Source organism: Musa acuminata, chromosome BXJ1-11 (assembly GCF_036884655.1).
Source record: "Musa acuminata AAA Group cultivar baxijiao chromosome BXJ1-11, Cavendish_Baxijiao_AAA, whole genome shotgun sequence".
NCBI classification, from domain to species: Eukaryota; Viridiplantae; Streptophyta; class Magnoliopsida; order Zingiberales; family Musaceae; genus Musa; species Musa acuminata.
In genome coordinates, this window is record NC_088337.1 from 516,349 (window position 1) to 538,756 (window position 22,408).

The following is a 22,408-nucleotide window of genomic DNA, read 5'->3' on the forward strand; positions in this document are numbered from 1 at the left end:
TTTTGAATTTAAAAAAATTAAATTTAATTGATGATTCTACTCTTTAAAGTAACTTAGATATATCTACTTATCAATTATCTTGATAATACATGAAGAATGAAATCAATTATCTTCGTAAGGTTGGTATCAATATATTGACACTCAATTATCTTCGTAGGATTGGTATCAAAAAATGAAGTATTCAAACAAAAAACATTCTTAATATCTCAAGTCTAAGGATCAGATACATAACTAGGACTACGATATCACTATCTATCTATGAGGTATCATATAGGACATCTTTGATGTCTCAAATCGAAGGACCAAACGCACAACTGAAACTACAGAATTAGAATTAGTGTCTAATGATAAGATATCATTAATCAACGTAAATTATTTTCTAATAGGCAGTTGCACTAGTACGTTGAAAAGAATAAAATACTCGATGACAGTGCTGGACCTTTGATACTCCTCGATAACAATCGAACAAGGAAAAAAGGTCATAGATGGAACCACGTTAGACCATCATCGGTCATGTTCATTGAGAAGGCCTTTTGGACCCTTTTTACAGTCATCTCCCACCAATCCATCAATCTACATGATTAGATTGGATATTCATGCCTCCGTGACAAAATGTAGCACAAATGCTTCACACATCATATCATCTCGAATCAGCATTTGGGAGAAATCAAGCACCTCCTGTTGCACGTTGAGCAAAGTGTTACCAGTAACAAAAAGAATTAGCAACTTAGATTGTAAAAACATCCTTAACTTTTGAATTAGCAAAGTGTCTACTCTGACAATATGTCTTTATTAGCTTTTGAATTTCTTTTTTAACGAGATAGCATACACCATCCAAAGCCTACTAAGCCAACACCATGCACCTACAGGTAGTGCACTCACTACCCTTGGAAGGTGTTGATAACAGAAGAGGGTTCATTATTGCTGCACAAACTTGTCCAGTGCCAAGGTGTCCAGAGCAAAGAACTCCTTAACAGCGGCTAAAACTGCAAGCCCCAACTTCACAGCATCCTCATTGCTAGGTGCCTAGAAGAAGCACATCACAGTGGTGAAAACATATTAAGCTCACTCGTTGCATTATTAACAATGATAGCGATACAGTTACTGACCTCAATGTTGAGAGGAAGAACTGGATCATGAAGTGACAGTCTTAACAGGAACCATCCACCATATCCTGAGACTCTAACCTGCACAGTAAGAATGAACGAAGCATTAGTATGATTGCACATAATTTCAAAACTCTAACAACTGATTTACTGTAGCAACAATCAGCACTGAGGTACAGCATTAGCATTTAGATATATCCATAGTTCTATATAATTGAGATGTCAGAGTGTAGGCAACCAACAAAAGTCCAAAGGATCATATGCTTAATGACTGCAACAAACCTAACCAATCATCTAAATGATAAACTCCTGGGTAGAAAAGTGCTTCAATTGCCTAAAATTCGGACCTTCTTGTAACTTAAACATGTCTTTTAAGTTAATCAGTCATCAGTATATGTTTCTCAAGGGACAAGTCTTGTAACACGCTTGAAGTTGCATGTAACTTTGTGTGTTTCTTAACACAAGTAACCTAATTGTACACTATAGAATTAGCAAACGTGCAACGAGAAGCCTACGATGAAATTTCATAAGATTAGGAAAACCAATAAGAAATTTGATGAGATAACCAACAAGTATTGCTGTTGATGTCAACATGTGGAATCATGTGATTAAATAAGCAAAGACAAAAGGATCTCATGACAAATCACATTTAGCAAGTCATCCATATGATATCTTCAAATTAGTTTCCAGTGAAGATAGTAGATTACTCCTTCATAATTGATGGGTGCTTTCTTCAAGTTTGCATCTGAAGTCACTTTGTTCTCCAAATGTTTCAACACAGCTTCTCCATAATCACGGAAAGATCTGGAATCAACACCAACAACAGAGGAAAATTAAGTTTACACAATATGATACATCTACATCATACATCAAATCAGAAATTAACAATTGGCTCAGAGAAATTCTTTTCTGAAAGAAAATAGCCTACAGGTTTTCCATTATCTTAGAGAGAACTCTTAAATGAACAAAAAGGAATGTCCTCCTTGCTTTCGAGAAATTTTAAGTACAATACCTTAATCTAAGCATCAGTGTATTTACTGAGCTTTATCTTGTTACGCTTTTGAGAAAATTAAGTACAGCACCTTATGTCTGCCTTGGTTTTAAGAAAATTTAAGTACAACACCATAACCTAAGCATCAATAAGCTTTATCTTGTTAGGCTTGTCCATTTTACAACTTGAGATACAAAACATAAAAAACAAAAGTAACATCCTTTCTGAAGCATTATCATGTTAAGATAATTCATTTTTAAAATTGAACAGTAAAATACCATGGTAATGCTCTTGCATATTCTTGGCACTAAAACAACAAAACAAATAATAAGCACTGGGAAGAAATATGCAATCTATGTTTAAGGCACAAACTAAAGCACTTTAAGTTACTTTTAATGATAGCCGAAAGAAAAGAAATAAAAACAGAAAAAAAGGGACAAACAGAATTTGATATACCCTCCTTTAAGATCTGGATGGTTCTGATCAATTTTCAACCTTAATTCCACTGCAAAAGCAGGTTCTTCTAGGCCCTCTACCAAATCGGTCAAAACGCTGCTACCACTACTTGAACCTGTGGCTTTGGCAGAAGCAAGTTTGTTTAAGAGCTTGACCTGCAATTCATGTAAACTCTTAAGAAAAAGAGAAAGAATAAAAACAATAAGACAATGAAAAACATGAAGAATCTGATTCCCTCTTTTTCATCCAATGAATAAAATTTTTTGAGAAACTGCCTGGTATACAATCCAACGTCACAATCGTATTTAGATCACCATAGTTTGATCAAGACGTGCTTTGGTTAGGTTCGACTTCGTATTTCTTTCTGTAGCCAATTAAGTCAAATGAATTGGAAATAAACCAATTCCCCAGTTGAGCCTCAACCATAAGCTCCTCGAATGCCATCTGCTTGGCTTTTGGTCTCAGATTGGAGTGGCATGGGAACGGAGGAGGAAGAAGTCATAAGCTTTTCTCTCTTTTCCTACGGTTACTTTTTAATCTTTCTGGTCGCCTATGTTGGCATACTGAAATTTCGGTCAGTATTGTCATACTATCCTTGCACGTATCATCATGTATTAACTGGGTAACTCAGAATACAAAAAGAAGTAATATAGACTACATAAGACGAAGATTAAATTTTATCGAACAAGAAGTTTTTTAGGAAGGAGATAGTCTACAAGAATTTCACAATCCCAACTACCAGACTATTGGATCTATAATAGTAACATCATGGAAAAAATTATGAATGCACATTTATAAAAACCTCCATAACCAATGCCCAAGAACATGTTGACACTGTCTACAAGACAAGGCTAAATAAGTTGCTTAGCAGGAAGGGGCCTATCATGATAAATGAAAGAAAAATGAAAGGAAGAGAATGCTACCTTCTATTTTTATGCACATTAATCAAAGGAAACCAACAAATCAAATGAAACTTTACAAGGTACCTAACGAGATCCATAGGTGTGGCAAAAAAGTGCACATATGAATATTGCATGTGCCTACCATGAGGTATGCTCCATCATCAAGCCAGTTATTCTCCTCTAAAGCTCCATGGCCACTGGTTTCAATGGCTAGATGTGATTCTTCACCAATAGAATTCTGTCATTATTTGTTCTTGTATCAGATTCATCAGCAACATTAATCAAATATTTGATTAACTAAAATCCATTAAAATGGAAATAATAGAAAACAAAATCCAACCATTCATACTTCATAAATGTCAGAAATTACTGAAGTTGAAAAATCAGCAAGAAGGCAAAGGAAAATATGATGAGACTCAACGATACATTATTCTACTTCTACCTTAATCATTCTATATGAGAAGCATATGCTCTAATTTTAATTTATTAGAATAAATAAACTCATGATTATTCACATTCTAACAATGCATGCTAAACTGAGGTGAGATACTTAATGACAGCAGCCTGAAGAGTCTACAGATACATATTCTAATTAGGTTCATATTACAAACTTACTGTAATCTTGTGAGTCAAGATGTGGCCAAACATTTAATTCTCAAAAACTGAACACAGTTTTAGCCTAGCTGTCTTGAAGGAACATGAGACATAGAAAAACAATCACGAAGTACACTTTACCACCTTGTTTCACAGAACCAATTCAATTTGGAGCAAATTTTCAAAAGACAACAATGCCAAATATTGAAATGTAAAGGACCCTTATCTAATTGCTTAAACGAACATTTATGCAGCCTAAGAAAAAGGACAATGAGCAATATCATCAAGTGTGTTTGTCATATAATATGTCTTTCACTTCTAGAAAACATAAGAATGAATGAATTGTTTCCTTTTGTATGTTGTGTCGTTTCATCCCAAATTATTTCAACCTAAAATATGTTGCATGTAATGTATAAACATTTAAGGATGCTGCGTGAGAACCATGTTTACATCTCTAATCCTTGTCTTCAGAGCAATTAAGAAACTTTGGTGAAGGTAGTCTGGTAAAAAAAGAAATTTTTGGCTGAACAGTTGCACGTCTTCCTCATCTTATATTACCAACTTATATACTCATATCATGTGATCTGATAAGGGCCATACACTTACGTAACTAAAGAAAGCAGTTACATTTTATCACTTGCAAGTTGCAACCAACTTTTACACCAAAGTCTAAATGGACAAGCTCAATGTTAAACCCAGATGCTCTAACCCCATATGAGGTGCTAATATTACTTTTCAAGTTTCTCAAGGTTCTTGAATAAACTTTTATCATGCAAACATCAGCACAAACCAAATAGTGTCATCATCAAGAACCTGACCAGGCGAATTGCTTCATCAATGACATTTTTATAGCCTCGCCTGAACCTGTGATGTTTACCTCCTAAAACACACAGAACAAGTGAGTGGCTGGAAAAAGTTCTTTGATAAAGCAACCAAAAACATCTTACCAAGTTTCTTCTCAATAAACGTTGTTAAACCATCTGAGGTAACACTGTCCGTTACAACAGTCGTTCCTGGATGCTACTTCAACAAAAATATAAATAAATATTATGGTTTAAGCAATCAAAGAGACAGAATAAAGCATGTTTTGTGACTTTTGTCATCTTACTTCCTCCAGAACTATTGCAGACATTAAAGCAATCAATCGATTCCGGTTGAATTCTCGACCACTTGAGTCTACGGCAGCAGATCTGGGCAAAATCTTTTACTAAGGGCTCAGCTAACATGAAAAATTCCAAATTTAGATTAAATATCCATTATTACCTGTCGACGTCTGTATCAAATATGATACCCAAATCTGCCTTATTCTCATGAACTGCCTTGGTTATTGCTTTCATGGCAACTTTATCTTCAGGGTTGGGAATATGATTTGGAAACATACCTGGTATCAACTATAGGATAAGAGAACTACACAGTAGTGCCCAGTAAAAAATTTCTACTCATGAAGTTCGTTGTTACCATCAGGCTCCAAGAACTGACTGCCAGTAGTAATAGCTCCTAAAGGTTCAAGTACTTCTCCCTGACAAAGCAATACTATTAGGAAGAAAAAACAAGTGACCATACAAGTCCTAGTTTCAAGTTGGGCATTCTAACAGAAAAAAAACTTTGTAATGAGTACACATGAAGCAAAAAATTTATCACCCTGCATGAAGAAATGGGTGGCTGGCCCACATGAAGCAACCAACTCAATCAATAAAAACATATACACATACACATGGACTTTTAAAGAACGAACACATGCATAGAGATGATATACTAATTAATATGACGGTAGTGGAAATTTCAGCTTATACATTTTGAGTATGCCGGCAAACCAGGTTCATCCAATTTATTAGGCTAATTGGTCAGTTGGGTTGTCAACTTATAACCGAATCAAACCGAAGTTTAAAATGGATAATCTTATGATGGAGGCATAGTAAGATCAGATTCCTTACGAAGATCTAATCCATCTATGCAACTTCTCCCTAAATTGAATCCTTCAAAATGACTTAAAAGGATAGCTAAAAACAAACTTGTACTACAATTCCTCATATGAAAAGCATCAATATTTTTTCTGCGATTGAAAAACAAGGATCTAAGTGCCACAAACATCAAGTGCAATGGCCACCTATCAGCATGTACATATGCATGCCACTATGTGATAGCGGGTTGATCACACATTTTCTGATATTTTTCTCCTAACAAGTTCTAAATTCAGTAATCTTGCTTTTTATGTAATCTATTATGCATCATGTAGAAACCTGAAAAACTACAAAATCCATTTTTTTGGACTTGTATTTTAATACTAGTCTGTAAGACAAGTGACATGATGCAAACCAAGTCACCAGCTTGGCTGTGCTGATAGAATAGTGTACTTAGCCTTGATGGGCAATTATAGAAATTATACTCAGAAGGCTACCGTTAATTCCTATAACTTTGGCTATTGTGAAAATTGTGCATTAATTTATTTTTGCATGCTGGTCCTGTTGTACTTTTAAAAGGAAAAACAATTACCTAATTCTTGCAGTCAACAACTATGTTCTTGCATGGGTGATGAGGTGATCAAGGAAACCAAGACATCTCACCAAAGGCATCAAAAAGAAGTAAGAAAGTAGGGCATGAAGAATAAGCCTTCTAAATTTTATACTAGTGACCTCACATGAGGCATGTTGTATCATAATAACTCAAGTAGGATCCTTTTTGGACATGTGAGTGTTGTAATACATGAGGATATTAGCCTAGCTACCCTCTGGACTGTAATCTATGACAGGCAGATATGCATTGATTATGATAGTCAAATCCTTGGTCAAGAGTTTTCAATTAGTATAAAGACCTCTGAAGCTTAGACTTATGCAAAATTCATAGACCACTAAAGGTATAGATAATAGAATTTTTAAAAATGTTCATATTGAAACTATTACAAAGTCCTGATCAAATTAAACAAAACATAAAAAGGTTCAATAACAGTAAACAAAAGATCTTTGGCAAAAAGCATAAATGAAGATTCTAGTGATAAACTTCAAGAAACTAAAGCTTTTGTGGAATAATTGTTAGCTCTGTAATGTGAATAAGTCATGCATAATTTTCATCTGAGTAATGAAATTACCGCAAAAAATCCACCTGCACCATTCCCTGCATCAACAACTATATGGAATCCCTCCAAAGGTTTCTCTGGAAATAATATAAAACCAGTTAAGAGGATCTGTCAAACTAGCAAGAAGTGGGTTCTCATTTGTCTTAAAACATACAACGCCTCCTTTTTTAAGCTTAGGTTATGTTTGGTTAAAAAAGATGGAAAAGGATTTTCACTCGAGAAACTTTTCCAAGAAAACTGGTATATAAGTTTCTTCGTTGGAGGAAGAAGGGAAAATCCCTTTCTTTTTCAATATAGGGAAAAAAATCAAAACTTAGTCTCTTTTTCAAAGATATGTAGAAAATCCATAAAAAAGTATATTCAAGAGATTTTCTTTTCATTTTCTAGAAAAAAAATTGAAAAGAAAACAATGGTCCAAAATATTTTCATTTTCAAGAAACTGTAGGCATGATACAACTCAATTGTAGGTGGTACATGCCTCAGAAATTGAGTCAGTCCAAAGATACAGATTATCATACAATGTGGAGTTTCTTGAAAATAAAGTGGTACCTGTATTTCCAGCAGCCTTACGAACTGCAGCAACAAGATCTGAAGTATAAACTGACATATAATCCACCTTCTTCACAGTTGCATTCGCAGATTGAATTGATTCCTTCACACATATATTTGCAGCACGTACCAAAATATCTTTGATGTCAGGTTTTCCAAGTCCACCAGCATTGGTGAAAAATTTAAAGCCATTGCGATTATAGGGGAGATGGCTTGCTGCATGAAACTAATACCTCTCAAGGAACATGAATGGGTGATTCCATAAGCAAAATGTACACAAAGAAGATTAAAAAATGAAACAAAATAAAAAACAATATCTATTTTTCAAAAAAATGAAAGATATTTTATGCATAATTACAAAAATCATTTTTTTTCAAAATAAGTTAACATGATGAAGTCAAAGTCCATTTAGAGGTTTATTCTTTTCATGGTATATACTTCACAATAAGTTGAAAAGAACATAGATATCTAGAACAAGTTGACATGAACATACTACTAAATTAGACCATGCAAATACATTTTACCAATGCCATGTACCAACATAATACCCCCATATGTGCCAATCCCATCAAATCCGCCATATCCAGGACTACATCAGAATGCCATATTTAAATGTATGTTTCAAATACTTTTATAATTAACCGGCCCACAAAGTTCAAAAGTTAATGAAAATGGGTAGCTCGATGCATGAGACTTGCCCATATAGGAACAGAGAGAGTGAAATTATATACACAGCCTTACCCTTACCCTTACCCTTGTAGGCAGAAAGATTGTTTCTTTGACTTGAACCTTCAACGAAGCACAAGAAGACATCTTACCATGAAGCTAAGGCTCGACCTCTAAGTTTAAGCAATTGATGATAGCTTGACCTTTAGTTTTATCTTCACATGGTTAGGAATTTTCTTTTGGAACACTACAAGTGGGATTTTGGACCTAGGAACACTACAAGTGGGATATTGGAACACTAAAGTGTTAAACACCAGATCAGATAGTAAACTGGAAGTGGGTTAGAAAAAAAAGGTACTAGAAGTAAGCCTAAGTAGAGGTTGCCGAAAGCTCCTGGTCCACCTTAGAAACCAAACATCCATCCTCAAGATCTTTTGAGTCAGGGAGGCATTGAAACAGCACATTAGTTTTTGAACTCTATGTTGATGCTTTCTACATGCTTCAAATACACATAAAAATTCTGTAAACAGTGTTGTTCCTTGGAAAAATGGGCATTAATTTCTATATGAGTATGCTAGAATCAATGGCGACATACTCTTGAACACTGAGAACACCTAGACATACTTTCTTCGAAACCCAGAGGGGCTTTAATGATCATATTCCCAACAAATCAAGGTCTGCACCTAGAAAAATTATGGTGAAAACACAGGTGAACAGTAGTACCATATTTAAAGCATAAAAAATCTTTACTAAAGGTTTCATTCATGACCAAACAAACAACCTTTCTTCATAAAAGGAACCAATATAATACAGGAACCGATATGACAACACAGATTTAACATAATGACAATACACCATATATGAGAAAGTAAGAAAAGAAATAGTATAACGAGGTTCGTCACACCATGGCGTATCGTTCAATACAGATGGTATGTACCAATCCAATTGAGGATCGGTATAGGTGGTACATACCAGTCTATCGATACACCCCACCATACTGTGTATCAATATGTCGGTACGTACCGTACCGATAGCTGGTCGACACATCGGTACGGACCAGTAAGACGAATCATGTAGCATAATACAACTTAATGATTTAGATACATAATACACAAACAAGTTAAATACATGGCACAAATTTTGTCCAGCATGCATTTATCACCTTCTCATATAGCTGCTTATCATTGCCCATTAGAAAGCTTTGTCAATAGATATTATAAAGGTTTTAGATTGAATCTAGTCTACTTCTCTTGGTACCACATGAACTGATCTTGAGAACAAAATTATTTTCTGTATGCCAAGATATACCTGTTATCATTATGGACCCATCAACTGGACAAAAAAAAGTTTCATCTACTGTAAGTGTGCTGTTGAACATCGCTGGTGTAGATGCCAATCTGCATTAGAAATGAAAAAAAACACCATCTTTGACTGCAAAGTGAAGGATATAAGATGTGATACTGCAGGGAACTAAATGATCCAACCTATAAAACAGATTAAGAAGGAAACACTTTAAAATTCATTGACCATGGCTTCCCAGTAGCTGATGCAGGGGAAACATGATAATCACCTCAGAGATATTATAGAGGTAGATAACTCAATAAGTTTGAGGGCAGTTCTGGTTAAAGATGCTTAGAAAAGACTACATTTGGCAACAGAACTCTTCAAGAAAATATAAAGGAGAATGAATAGAAAAGAATTGTTCCCCAATCTAGGGTACAAATTGTTTTTCAAGAAAAAAGATAAAGAAGCTTAGCTACTTGCATGAGTTGCAGCAATTTACGGACTCCGAAATGGATAAGAAAATATGGCACTTGGAACTAACCCATACTGAATGACATCCAGTCCAGCACCAGCAAGTCCAAGAGAAACTGCATCCTGAAGGTTAAATCATCACCAACAAATAGAAGCTAGATTATTAGCACTGAGTTGGTCAGGATGTGGCAAATGAACTTTCACGTATTGTGACAAGAAAATAAAAAGTATAGCATCAAGTCTTCATGTAATTGAACATTAACATAAAAAAAATTAACTACACCAAACTTCTAAAGTTTGAACTGTGTTTACCATGATGAATATTAAGACCAGACAATTAATGTTGCATGAAACACAAAAGTTCTGGTCTCTAGAACAAATAGCAATTACCCCAAATTTCTAACAGTACAGGTCATATTTTACCGAACACTCCCAATTTTAGTAATTAAAGTTAAAAAATTTCCAAGGTGAACTTATGATTAAATATGGCATTTCAAAAATTGATATAATCCAATAAAATTAGAAAACTTCAAAATTCACTGATATTACACAAATTATGCTTAGATCATGAGTAAATTAAAGGATAAGAGATTATGTGCACTGATTGAGCAAAAATGCTATTGCATCAAGAATCATGTCCTAGTTGGTCCCTAAATTGGTTATGTTTCACTTTCATAAGGTGGAACATCAAATATATCTAAATATCTAAGACATGCTATCAGTTATGTCTTCCTGATAGTATTTGCACTTGCATGCAAACTTAATACTTTGTAGAAAAAATCAGCAGTCCAAGCAACAACAATAAAACCAATGCAAGTAATGTATCTGACACTAAAAACCAAAAATATTATTTTTTTAGTGAATCACCCAGGAATGAAATACAATAAAAAATAAAATAAAATCTGAAAAGAGGTATTAGAACCGGATGATCTATGTGCAGAAAATTCTATCTGATTTAGCAAGTAAGAGTATAAAAAGTTGACTAGGTATAAACTCCAAAGACCAGGTTTCTGAAAAAAGCAGCACCACAAATAGGTGACAAACATCCAACTAGAAAAAAAAGACCCAAGCAAGCTTCCAAGAGAAATTTGAATAGACAATAAAGTAATAGGCATTGTTTGACCTAAGGCTTGAAATGGTATGAAACGGGTGATGCGTACCATCCCGTTTAAGAGAAAATTGAATAAACAATAAAGTTGTAGGCATTGTTTGATGTATAGCTTGAAACAGTATAAAACGAACAATGCATACCAAAGTTTGCAATACCATACCGGACCGCCTGGTATGGGAGGTATTAAGCATTTGGCCCAGTATCAGGCGATACGAGGCTGTACAGGCCAGTAACGATCGAAATTTCGATCGTGTACCGACCGATAACAGTTGAAATTTTGATCGTTACCGAATGGTAACAGTGCTCCAATGGTCAATTTGACCGTTGGAGGCCTCCTCAAGGGTTTTTAAACCCTTTCTTCCCCTCTATTTCAATCCATTTCACTCTCACATTCTCTTAAACTCTCTCAAACTCATTTTTCTCACATTCTCTCTCTTATTCTCATATTTTTACTCTACTAAACTCAACAAAGCAACAATTTGTCGATTGAATCAAATTTAGGAGACTAATTTGGGAGGATTAAGAGGAAAAACTTTTTAATCAAAAGGTATGTATTCTCTTTCTAGATTTTCATTGATTTATGAGATAATTAAGCCTATTATGATAGTTGGTCATACTTCTTCATGCAATAGTATGATACGGATCAGTAGATCAGTAACGAAAGTAGAAATTCTGACATTTACCAATACATGCCTTAGGAGCCGCCTCGGACACATGTGATTCATGACGATTAACCTACAACCATCATCACATTGATGCACCAATGACATACAATGTATAAATACACTATGTTGTGGGATCAATTTTAGGAATGGGTTTAACAAACATATCATATTTATATATAGATACATAGGATCAAGGACTCCAATCCACCACCGGTGGAGGCCCGTCGTTCGTTTTGGTGGTAGAATCAGGTATATCTACACATGTGATTACATAATTCATTTGAACCTTAAAGTTTAAGTTGTATACAAAATAATCCAACAATTCAAATAATTTTTCTATAAATAATTTATTAACGGAAGGACGATCCGGAATGGACCAAATTTGCTAACCTTGCACAGGCTACTCCTCAAAGCCCGAAAAAAATGTGGCACTATTCTTACCTAAGTTTCATTAGTTTTGCTAAAACTATATTAAATGTATATTTATTTTTAATTTAAAAACCTTATCCTAACTTTTTTTCTATTTTTAGGTATTTTTAGAGGATTTTATGCCTATTTAGGTGTACCACTCAATACATCGTACCGTATCGTACCATACCGAGCAAAGCTCGGTACACCGATATGGTACAAGATCAAAAACCTTGATGCATACCATCCCGTTTTGGGCAATAGGTAGGAAATAGGTCAAGTAACAATAGGCATGGGTGATTTATCAACCGATAAATCGATTGATATGGGTTGAAATTTGATCCATACCGACCCAAATAGGGTCAAGTTTGATGATTGTTGGAGTCTCTTTTGGGCTTTAAATGCCCCTCCCTCTCCCCTATTTTACTCTCTCTTATTCTCACTCTCTTTGACACTCTTCACACTCACTCATAAATAAAATTCCTAATTAATGATAAGTTGTAATCAAGCTATCGATTTAGATAAAAAGAAATTGGAACTTAAGGTCCAATAGAATTTCTCTTTAATTTTAAGGTATTTAACTTCTTTCTATGTTTTATTTATTATTTCATATAATTTACTAATGCATAATTACCAAGATTAAACATAACTAAGGTCACTCTTATGTTTAGTCCCAATGAGGTCCATTATCTTACATTTAGCCCCAAATTAGGGATATTTAGGGCTAATAACAACCCTATTCATTTATTTATGCCTCATATACACTCTATTCTTATTTAAATACAATAAAATTACCATTAAATTGGGGTAAAAAAGCTTTTTTTTGTGAATTTCTAGCCATTATTAGGCTTTTTTTTTTAAACTCGTATGTACCGGTCCGCTCAATGACCAATGCTGCTGTCAACACAGTCGATGGTTTTAGGATCATGAAAAAAAAAAAATATTATTCCAAAGTAGCTGCCAAGCCAATTGCATCATTTTATGAATAAGGAAATACATCTTTAGTACCACTTTGATAAACCATCAATTCAATTGAATGCTTATAATGGGTTTCACCGAACTTATTTCGAGTTGCCAAATATGGTCACATAACCAATGATCTATTCATCATATCTGTCAGCATGCTCAATTTCAAAAATGTGTCAGCCTGATATTATGATACAAAGCCTATACAAGTTCAAAAAAGTTGTATGTGCCAGAAAAGGCAGAAATCAGATCCATAACTGTGATCCAACTTTTAGTCTATAGAGAAGAGTGATTCAAATTGAAACTAATCAGGGATAGATCATATGAGAAAATATGCATGCAAACAAATAGATTGACATGCAATTGACCTACAATGCATGGCCATGTGGGCATCTTCTAAGCAGCTTAAGTGTAGCGAACAAGTTCCATATTGTGTTGGCGTTAAGACACATGAACGGTGGCCCCCCATATCAGAACACCAACAAAGATACATGCTGGATGCCAACAACCCACCAGGACAAGTAATCCTAAGTGTTCAGAGAAGAGCGCTTGCTTCAAATTATCTATGGAGGATAAAACAAAAGAAAGTAATAGAAAGAAAGTTTAATTTAATTGAGATACAATAATGCTTCAGTATACTACAAAGCATGGTTTGTAGCACTGTAGCACTGCTACAGTGCTCGGCACGCCTGAATATACCGCTCGGTACACCTGGGTGTACCGAGCGGTATACCGTACCGTACCGGTACCGAGCCCAGGTCGAAACTCCGGTACGGTACGGTATTACGAATCTTGCTACAAAGTACAAGGCCAGTTCTAATATTGCAAAACAACATGGCCTATATTGTAGGTTTATACTTCGAAGATAGAAAAGAAAAATTGTTAACACTTTGAACATCAGAATGCATTAATCTGATAATGCAGAGAAGCTCATCCAAAAACTTTCACAAGAACCAATATCAAGTCAAAAGAACCACATCACATGATCAATTACCTGTAATTTTTTAGCAGATATTCGTGAATCATGACCGATGGAGACTCTCAGCCATCTCGACTCATTCGGGTTTTTTCTTTCTAATAACCATGCAGCAAAAGCAGCACCTATAGCTTCTGCAACAGGTTCTGTAAGGTTCACAGGTTCCCCCTCAACACCAGCAACAGCGACACCTCGAATATCACTACATAATTAAATAGTAAGGATATCTGAGATGTTCAATAAGTCACAACCAACCTAAAACCCCAGCAAACAAGTAAATATTATTGCTAGTACAAAAGGTACCTGAATCACTTGGATGGAAACACCATGTATCCTATAGGTAGGAATGTCATGGTGGTGCTTCTTTATATTCTAAGCACAATTAAATGAATTTATTTAGGAAGACTGATTCACCAAAACTAGTCAATGAAAAAAGGAAAAAAATTAGTGGATGACTTCATCTAAATGGAACAAATTCAGTCTCATTTGATGTGATGGCTTTGAGGGGAGCTTTATGGACTAGAGTATATTATCTATGATCCACCTTTTCCAAGGATATTGTGAGGCACTTTCAGTTCAAACAAACAACAGAAGATTTTTCTATTGTCCTACTTCAAATAGATAGTTTTCTTGTACATAATATATTTCATGAACAAAAAGAATTAATTGTGCATGACAAAAAGACTCAATTCTTTCAGACAAGATTAGCCCACAACACCAACTATCCTGACCGAATAATTTATAATCAAAATCAGGAGACCATCCAACAACCCTTGTCAATATTAAAAAGCCTACAGCACCCTCCACAAGCTAAAGGCTTCCAAGTTTTAAATTTTCACATATGCAAAAGCATTGCAGACTATAGCCTTAACATTTTCAAAAATATTTCATATAATGAAACCAGAGTGTTAATAGCACGCTGAGAAACAAAAAGATGAAGATAGCTCAAAATGTGCTGTTGACTTGAACAGTTGCAATTGATAGAACACCTGTTGCAACAAATTTATATAAAACTTGACTATCTAAACCTCTAGAGATCGGTAAAAATTTACAATTGAATGATTCCTTTAACAAAAGGGGAAAGAAGAAATCCACGCGAAAAAAGAACTAACAGAAGAGTAAACTTGTAAGTGTCATGTACAATTTGGCCATTTGCTAAAATAGAGGAATGATGTAAGATTGCATAAATCTATACCATGATGATAGTGAATAACATCTGCATGTCTCAAGAAATATGCATCAGCAACATAACTCCCCCTCAGTTGACATATGCCATGGCACACGATGGCGAGGACTTGATGCAGCAACTTTATACTTAGGATACTTGGGATTTGTCCTACTACTAGTATCTCATTTAGTGTCTCTGATATCGAAGTTCACCGTACCGAGGTGTACTGCCAGGTATGGGCGGTACGTACCAATCCGACAAGGGACCGATATGCGGATCGTCCCATACCGGGTGGCACATGTTACATGCCCCCATATCGGGCGATATAGGTCAATACCGATTCAGTAACGATCAAATTTCGACCATTTTCAATAAAGGGCTAAGATTGCCTTGTTTCAAATGGTCAATTTGACCGTTTGAACCATAGGAAAGGGTTTTTAAACTCATTATTTCCCCCTCTTTCAACCCATTTCACTCTCTCAATCGAGTCAAACTGCTAAGAGAACTAGAAACACATAACAGTCACAGTCATCCAACCAACGTGTAAAGGCAAAGGGGACGGCAGTAGTAGCATCAGCCAAATCGTTGGAAAGAATCAAGTCGGGTGATGAGACACCTTCTCAATCGCATTCAACAACCAGCTCGGTCCAGATACATGGCAGCGACTTGGATAGCATTGTCTCGACTGATGATAGCATCAACGTCGGGGAGTTGATGGTCCCGTCTACACAATTCGAGGGTTGTGCATGGACCGAGAAGCTGTATTCGACGCATGCCACCCAAGATTCAGATCATGAAGCTCGACGAGGTACTGGTCAAATTTATACATGAAAGGAGAAGGGGAAGGCAGTAGATGATTTTGAGCAATTGTGACAGAATCTATACGGCGTAAACACAGAGCGGAGCTCATCATATTCATAGTCATCGTATAATGGAGAATCTTAGGCCAACAATAGTATAGTGATAATTGGTCATACTTCTCCAAGCAATAGTACGATGATCAATCTTATGATTACTATACAACAGACAAGTGGCAAAAGTAGACGTTCTGACATTCTCTATGCTCCACACCAATACATGCCACAATCGTTCTTGCTTCAGGAGCCACCTCGGACACATAAGGTTCATGACGATCAAACTACGACCATCACCACATTGATACACCAATGACATATAATGTATCAGTATATTATGTAGTGGGATCAATTTCAAGATTTGGTTCGATAACCATATCAAATTGATATACGGATATATAAGATCAAGGGGCCCGATCCATCGCCCGTGGGATCCCGTCATTCTTTTTTATGGTAGAACCAGGTATATCCTTCGATTGATTCCTTTATTCATTTGAATCTTAAAGTTTAAGTTGTTTAAAAAATAATCTAACAATTTAAATCATTTCTTTGTAGATAATTCAATATTAACGGAAGTACGATCCGAAATATACCACAAAGCTACTCCTCAAAACTCAAAAAATATATGTATAATTATTCTTTCCTAATTTAGATTATTTTTGCTAAAATTAAACTAAATTTATAATTATTTCCAACTTAAAAATCCTAATCTAACTTTTTCTTATTTTTCAAAAAATTTTGAAGATATTTTCGATCATTTTTCCATGCCATCGTTACGCTCCATCATATCGACACACTGTATGTTGGTACGCCCCAATACGTACCAAACCAACATTCAGTCGATACATAGGTACGAATCGATAAGATGAACCTTGTATGATATAATTCGATACATCTAAAGATATATAATAGGCATCCATGGAAAAGCTATTATTGACATACTAAAAGAATAGAATAGTTTAATTATAGAACCAGATGGCCATATATATCTTTATAGGATGTCAACATCAACAATGTGCAAGTCACAAGAATTTAAAACCCTCAAATAAATTCCAGGAATAGTTATGAGATTCAACCAGTACAGCATAAACATTAATATAAAGAAAATTCACATGAATAGTATTATCAAAATAATTCACTTTATATATTCATCTCCTGAGACCTGATTTTGTCATGCAACAATATAGAATGAAGTCAAACTTGCACCTTCCGTTTTGAAGCTTGAGGAAATCAACCTTCTCAAAGGATGAAACAGCATTTGTACTTTGAGCAGCTGAAAGAAAATTCATAAACATATTACACATGGCACAAATACCATTATAGAGCAAGTCACATGCCTTGGACGAAATTGTAACAGAAAACTTCAATCACAAAGGTTTTATTGACAATATTAGCAAAGATCAGCAATTACACACTCAATGATCACTCTACCAGGCAACTGGACAAAACACAATCATGAATGCATATTCTTTGAGGTTAAGAATCACATAGTCACACACTTGAAAAAAACTCTGAATATTGGGAGTCTAGAGCAGACCATTGCACATGTTACTTGTTGGTTTCCCTGAACTGATGCCTCGCATTGAAATTATGTGCGACTGCATGGCTGACATACCAGTCCATGCTAATTTCCACACCTGGAAGGGACGTGTGCTGGGTATATCAAGAGCAAAAAGTACACTGGAACTTTTGGTGTTTGACTGCCAATTGCGTTGGCAGTGCTGTGCCAGAAACGAATTTGGAATAGGCATCGCTGACATTACTGCATCAAATTGTCAACTCTATTAGATCTACAATCTAACCTCCTGTCAGCTTAACTAGACATGCAATGCTATTATTTGTGTATAAAAGATATGCTTATTAAAGATGTATTAGATGATGCCCATAGCTTACAAATAAGTATTGGATTAGCTGAACAGAAATTATGTGCTATTGATATACTTTATTGACTTCAAAAACTAAACAAACTCAGAAAAATCTGAAGTTGATAAAGTCATTATTGAGTCCATGGAGCATAATTACTGGTTTGTGTGCCTAGGAAAGAAAAATATCTCAGTTTTGCCGCTTCTTTTAATTACGAATTTCATAACATTGATGGTTAAGAAAAAACAAAAGTACTTTTAACATTTGTGAGTAGATGTTGCAATGGTGATCTCACCAGGTGAATTGAAGAATCAAACATCAGAAGACAAAAGACAATAATTATGTTCACCAACAAGTATATGCATATAGTCCAAAATGAATCAGCTCTCTCTTTTCTATTTTCTGCCAATACAAGAACATTTTAGAACACTAAGGAAGGCTTTTGAAGAACCAACTTCATGGTGTTCCACTATTCACCTACTAGCACCCCTGCAACTAAATACCTTATAATAAAAGCAAGCCAAGATTTTCCCAGGATGACCCTTTCCCCGTATTCATGTTTTCTGCACATGAAATTGCTCCATGGGAAGGAGTTACCCACAACTCAAACACTGCATCACCTATAAATTTTATCTGCAACATATGATTCAGTGCTTGTAATAGGCGCTCAACAACTCGCCTAGGTGCTCGGGTGAGGTGAGGCGAGGCCCAAGTGCCTCGCACAATCTCCAGGCAATGCGATTCATTGAAGTGCTGATTGCGCACTTGCCTGAGCCCAGGCGTCGGGCGCCTTGGGCGAGTGCCCAAGTGAAACTAGCATAGCACATGAAATCGGAAGAGAAAAGATGAGATTGAAAGAGAAAGGGGCTCTGACCTGAAGGCGAATACAACAAAACCAATCAGTGCTCGACGGCGAAGAATTGATTTGTGCCCAGCGACGAATGGGAGGGCAGAAGATGTGATCTTGTTAGAAGGCAAAAAGCTAGGGTTTTGAAGGTGGGATGGGGGGATGGGAGGGCAAAAGACACAATGGATGGGAGGGGAAAAGTGATCTCATTGGAAGACAAAAAGATAAGGTTTTGAAGGTGATGGGTGAGAGGGAGAAGACTCGTTGGAAGACATGATCTCTCTCCTCTCTCTCTTTCATGGTATACCTTTTCTCGCGCCTGCGCCCAAGACGCGATGCATGATGGATGTGAGAAGCAATTAGTGCGTTGTGAGAAGCAATAAACAGCGCACTAAGTAGAAATAAGTGGCAATCAGTGTACTGTGAAAAGCAATAAATATTGCATTAAGTAGCAATAAGTAGCACACCAAGTATTAAATAGCAATAAATAGCACTCTTGTTCTAATTTTGTTGAGTCAAGATGCCAATTGACTCATCCATTTCTAGATTTAGGTCAGAAATCACCCTATCGAATGGGATTGAACTCAAATTATGAGTCAACCTAGGCATAGCGATCAAAGAATTACATCCTGTAATATATATTTCAAGTCGGCCATGATGTGATATTTTTATTTTTATGATCATATTTATTAATTATAATATATTTTTTATATTTTAATATTTTGGAGCATCTAGGTGAGCGCTTAACACCTCAGGCGTTTTGAGACCTTGGTGCTTTTTGGTACTTAGTGCTTTTTTAATACACTAGTATGATTGTGAAGTTCCATCTTACTCGAGGTTTCTTACTGACTCATGCTCCACCAACCAGAAAAGTCAGTGTTGTAGGGATGGTAAAAGTCAAGTATATGCAATTTTCACCTAAAGTGGAATACAAACCTAATTAACCATGTTGGTATCTAAACCCATAAAGGGTAACTTCCTAGCCTAACCCATCCTAACCCAATTAGGGTACCCCAATGTAATTTGAGTACGTTGGCTAGACAAAAATGCCCGACACCTGCTCTGATCCCTAGCTAATACTAGAAATAATAACGGGTGCGGTACCCAGTACCCAAACCCGAACTTGACTATCACGGTTGTTTACTGACTCATCACACCCACTGACTCATGCTACACCAACCCTAAAAGTTTCAGTGCAGTAGGGAACGAAAGAGTCAAGTATATGCAATTTTCACCTAAACGAGAATACAAACCAAATTAACAATGTTGGTACCTGAATCCAACATGGGTAACTTCCTAACCAAACCAATCCTAACCCAATTAAAGGGTACCCCAATTTTTTTTCCTTTTTTTTTAAGGGTACCCTAAGTTTGATAAACCCAAATGTCCAACACCTGCTATGATACCCCAGCTCATACTAGAAATGATAACCGGTAGGATACCTATTACTTGAACCGGAACTTGACTAAACTACCTAGGAATCTGAACCTGGACCCCCACTTCCTTCTCTACCAGCGTTTGTCTCAAATCCAATTAAAGGTACCTCAAACATAGCTTAAGCGGGTTGGGAGACCCATGTATTCCAGAAAAACCCAACCTGGTGCCATTTAGTCAGGCGTCACATATTCTGTTGGCAGAATTCTTTTGTGGAACCATCATTTGCTAGCTAGTAGAACGACATGATGATCCATATTGCAATCAAACTCTTGTAAATAAGGCTTCAATAAAGGGAAAATGTAGATGGGATAACTTCATTAGGGTTCCATAAATAAACTTAATTCCTATAAAAGTGTCAAAATTGATTCTTTCATTTGGGAGTCAAGTAACTTTCTTGATGGAACAGTTACGCAATGAGCCAGTACTGCACTGAATTGAATGAAATGTATCGCCAGTGATCCAAATCCACATGGAGTATTACAAAGAAATTCATTGGTTATGAACAAGTCAAAATAAAATGGATAGAAGAGTCAGAGTCCACAGAATCAGGAACTGTAATAGGCAATGGAATTCCATAATTCGAATTCACATGTAGACTAACCAAGGCTACAACAACGATCACCAAGAATATAGCCAAATTAACAAAAGTTAAAATGAGATAAAAGAACAGAGTAAACAGGATCAAGTACCGTAAACCACAACATGATCACCAAAAACAATCATTAATTAGGAAGAGTCAAAATAAAATAATGAAGTAATTGGAATCAACAAGATCAAGAACCACAAAAGAGAATGGGTTTGAGGTAATTCCATTTCACATGCAGAAGAATCGAGACCACAACATCAGTCACTGAGAACATGCACCGGTTAGAAAAAGCCTAATTGACTTGAAAAAACGAATCAAATTCAACAGGATCAACAACTATAGAAGGTAATAAAATCGAGTAATTCCGATCCATATTCAGAAGAATCAAGAAAACAAAACCGATCACCAAGAACATTCAAGAAAATAAGAAGAGTCCAAATCAGAGTGAACAGGATCAGGAACTGTAAAAGACAATGGAATCGTGTGATTCCAAATCACACGTAGAAGAAACAAGAGGACAACATCGATGGCCAGGAACGTTCACGAGCTAAGAAGAGTCGAAGCGAAATGGAAAAACGAAAAAGATCTAACAGAATCAAGAACTGCAAAAATACGATGGACTCGAGCAATCCCAATTCATGTAGAGAAAAACCAATAATATCCAAGATCGGAATGAAACAGAAGGAAAAAAAGGAATCGGAGTCGACGGGATCAAGAATTGTGATTCAAGATAAGTGAACGATGATGCTCTCATCCAAAAGCTAATTCATTCATCTAAGACTGGAAAGTTGAAGGGTTTTCGAGCCCAAAATCCACATCCATAGTAGAATTGGTAAAAACAAGGGGTATCAAGAAACCAGGGAAAAGATCGACAATAACTACAACTGAGAAGGACGAGGTGATACATAGAAAGCAGAACCTGCCATCGGATGCGACCTGGTCGACAGCGGGCGACGGCTTCTTGCAGCGGAGACGACGATGGGAAGAGCGGCCGAATGGTAGACGAGATGGCGAGGCAGGTGAAGGGCACATAACAGATCGCCTTCGTGATAAAGTGGCAGCGTGTCGACCATTGGATGGGAATCAACGGTCGCAAATGGAAAGGTTCCACTGTCGCTGAAGCCATACGCGAAATACTTGTGTTGTAGTCGTAAACAGCATTTGACGAAAAGAAAATAAATTGAAGAGCAAATTTTAGAGGCTCCAAATTGAAGAGCAAAAGTTTTAATTTTAAGATATATTAACATTTGGGTCATGTGCATAAAAGAAAATAAATTTAACAATATAGAAAATTTTGATTTGAAAGTATATGAAGGTACCAAAGACAAGCATAACTTTTTGTTTGCATATAAGGATTTGGGATCGATCATTTTGATTCTTTTGTATATGAGTAACATAGATTACATTTTAGGAGTTATATATATTTATATATATA

General features: G+C 35.9%; 1 protein-coding gene across 5 annotated transcripts; it reads right to left on the reverse strand.

Moving 5' to 3' along the window:
* Positions 1–732: 732 nt before the first annotated feature.
* Positions 733–22,114, reverse strand: LOC103970067 (uncharacterized). Of its 5 annotated transcripts, none has more exons than XM_065088813.1 (18): positions 21,910–22,114; positions 17,778–18,002; positions 17,447–17,513; positions 14,237–14,420; positions 10,163–10,215; positions 9,646–9,734; positions 7,672–7,887; positions 7,135–7,199; positions 5,508–5,568; positions 5,313–5,430; positions 5,158–5,239; positions 4,997–5,069; positions 4,868–4,929; positions 3,598–3,693; positions 2,554–2,708; positions 1,814–1,910; positions 1,110–1,187; positions 733–1,026 (listed from the first exon to the last, which is right to left on the reverse strand). In XM_065088813.1, exons 1-18 carry the CDS (start codon positions 22,097–22,099, stop codon positions 919–921), a joined length of 2,019 nt encoding a protein of 672 aa, XP_064944885.1. In that variant the 5' UTR covers positions 22,100–22,114; the 3' UTR covers positions 733–918. The 5 variants fall into 5 exon arrangements, with proteins under 5 accessions (XP_064944885.1, XP_009381976.3, XP_009381978.3 ...); XM_009383701.3 differs by having other exon boundaries at positions 21,893–22,061; XM_009383703.3 differs by having other exon boundaries at positions 21,897–22,020.
* Positions 22,115–22,408: the final 294 nt, after the last annotated feature.

Coding starts and splice junctions, on each gene's coding strand:
- LOC103970067 (XM_065088813.1), bottom strand. CDS start 22,099: ATGGCTTCAGCGACAGTGGAACCTTTCCATTTGCGACCGTTGATTCCC. Junction 18,003..21,909: donor CGTCGCCCGCTGTCGACCAG/GTCGCATCCGAT, acceptor AATTTGATGCAG/TAATGTCAGCGATGCCTATT. Junction 3,694..4,867: donor TTGATGAAGCAATTCGCCTG/GTCAGGTTCTTG, acceptor AAATAATGACAG/AATTCTATTGGTGAAGAATC.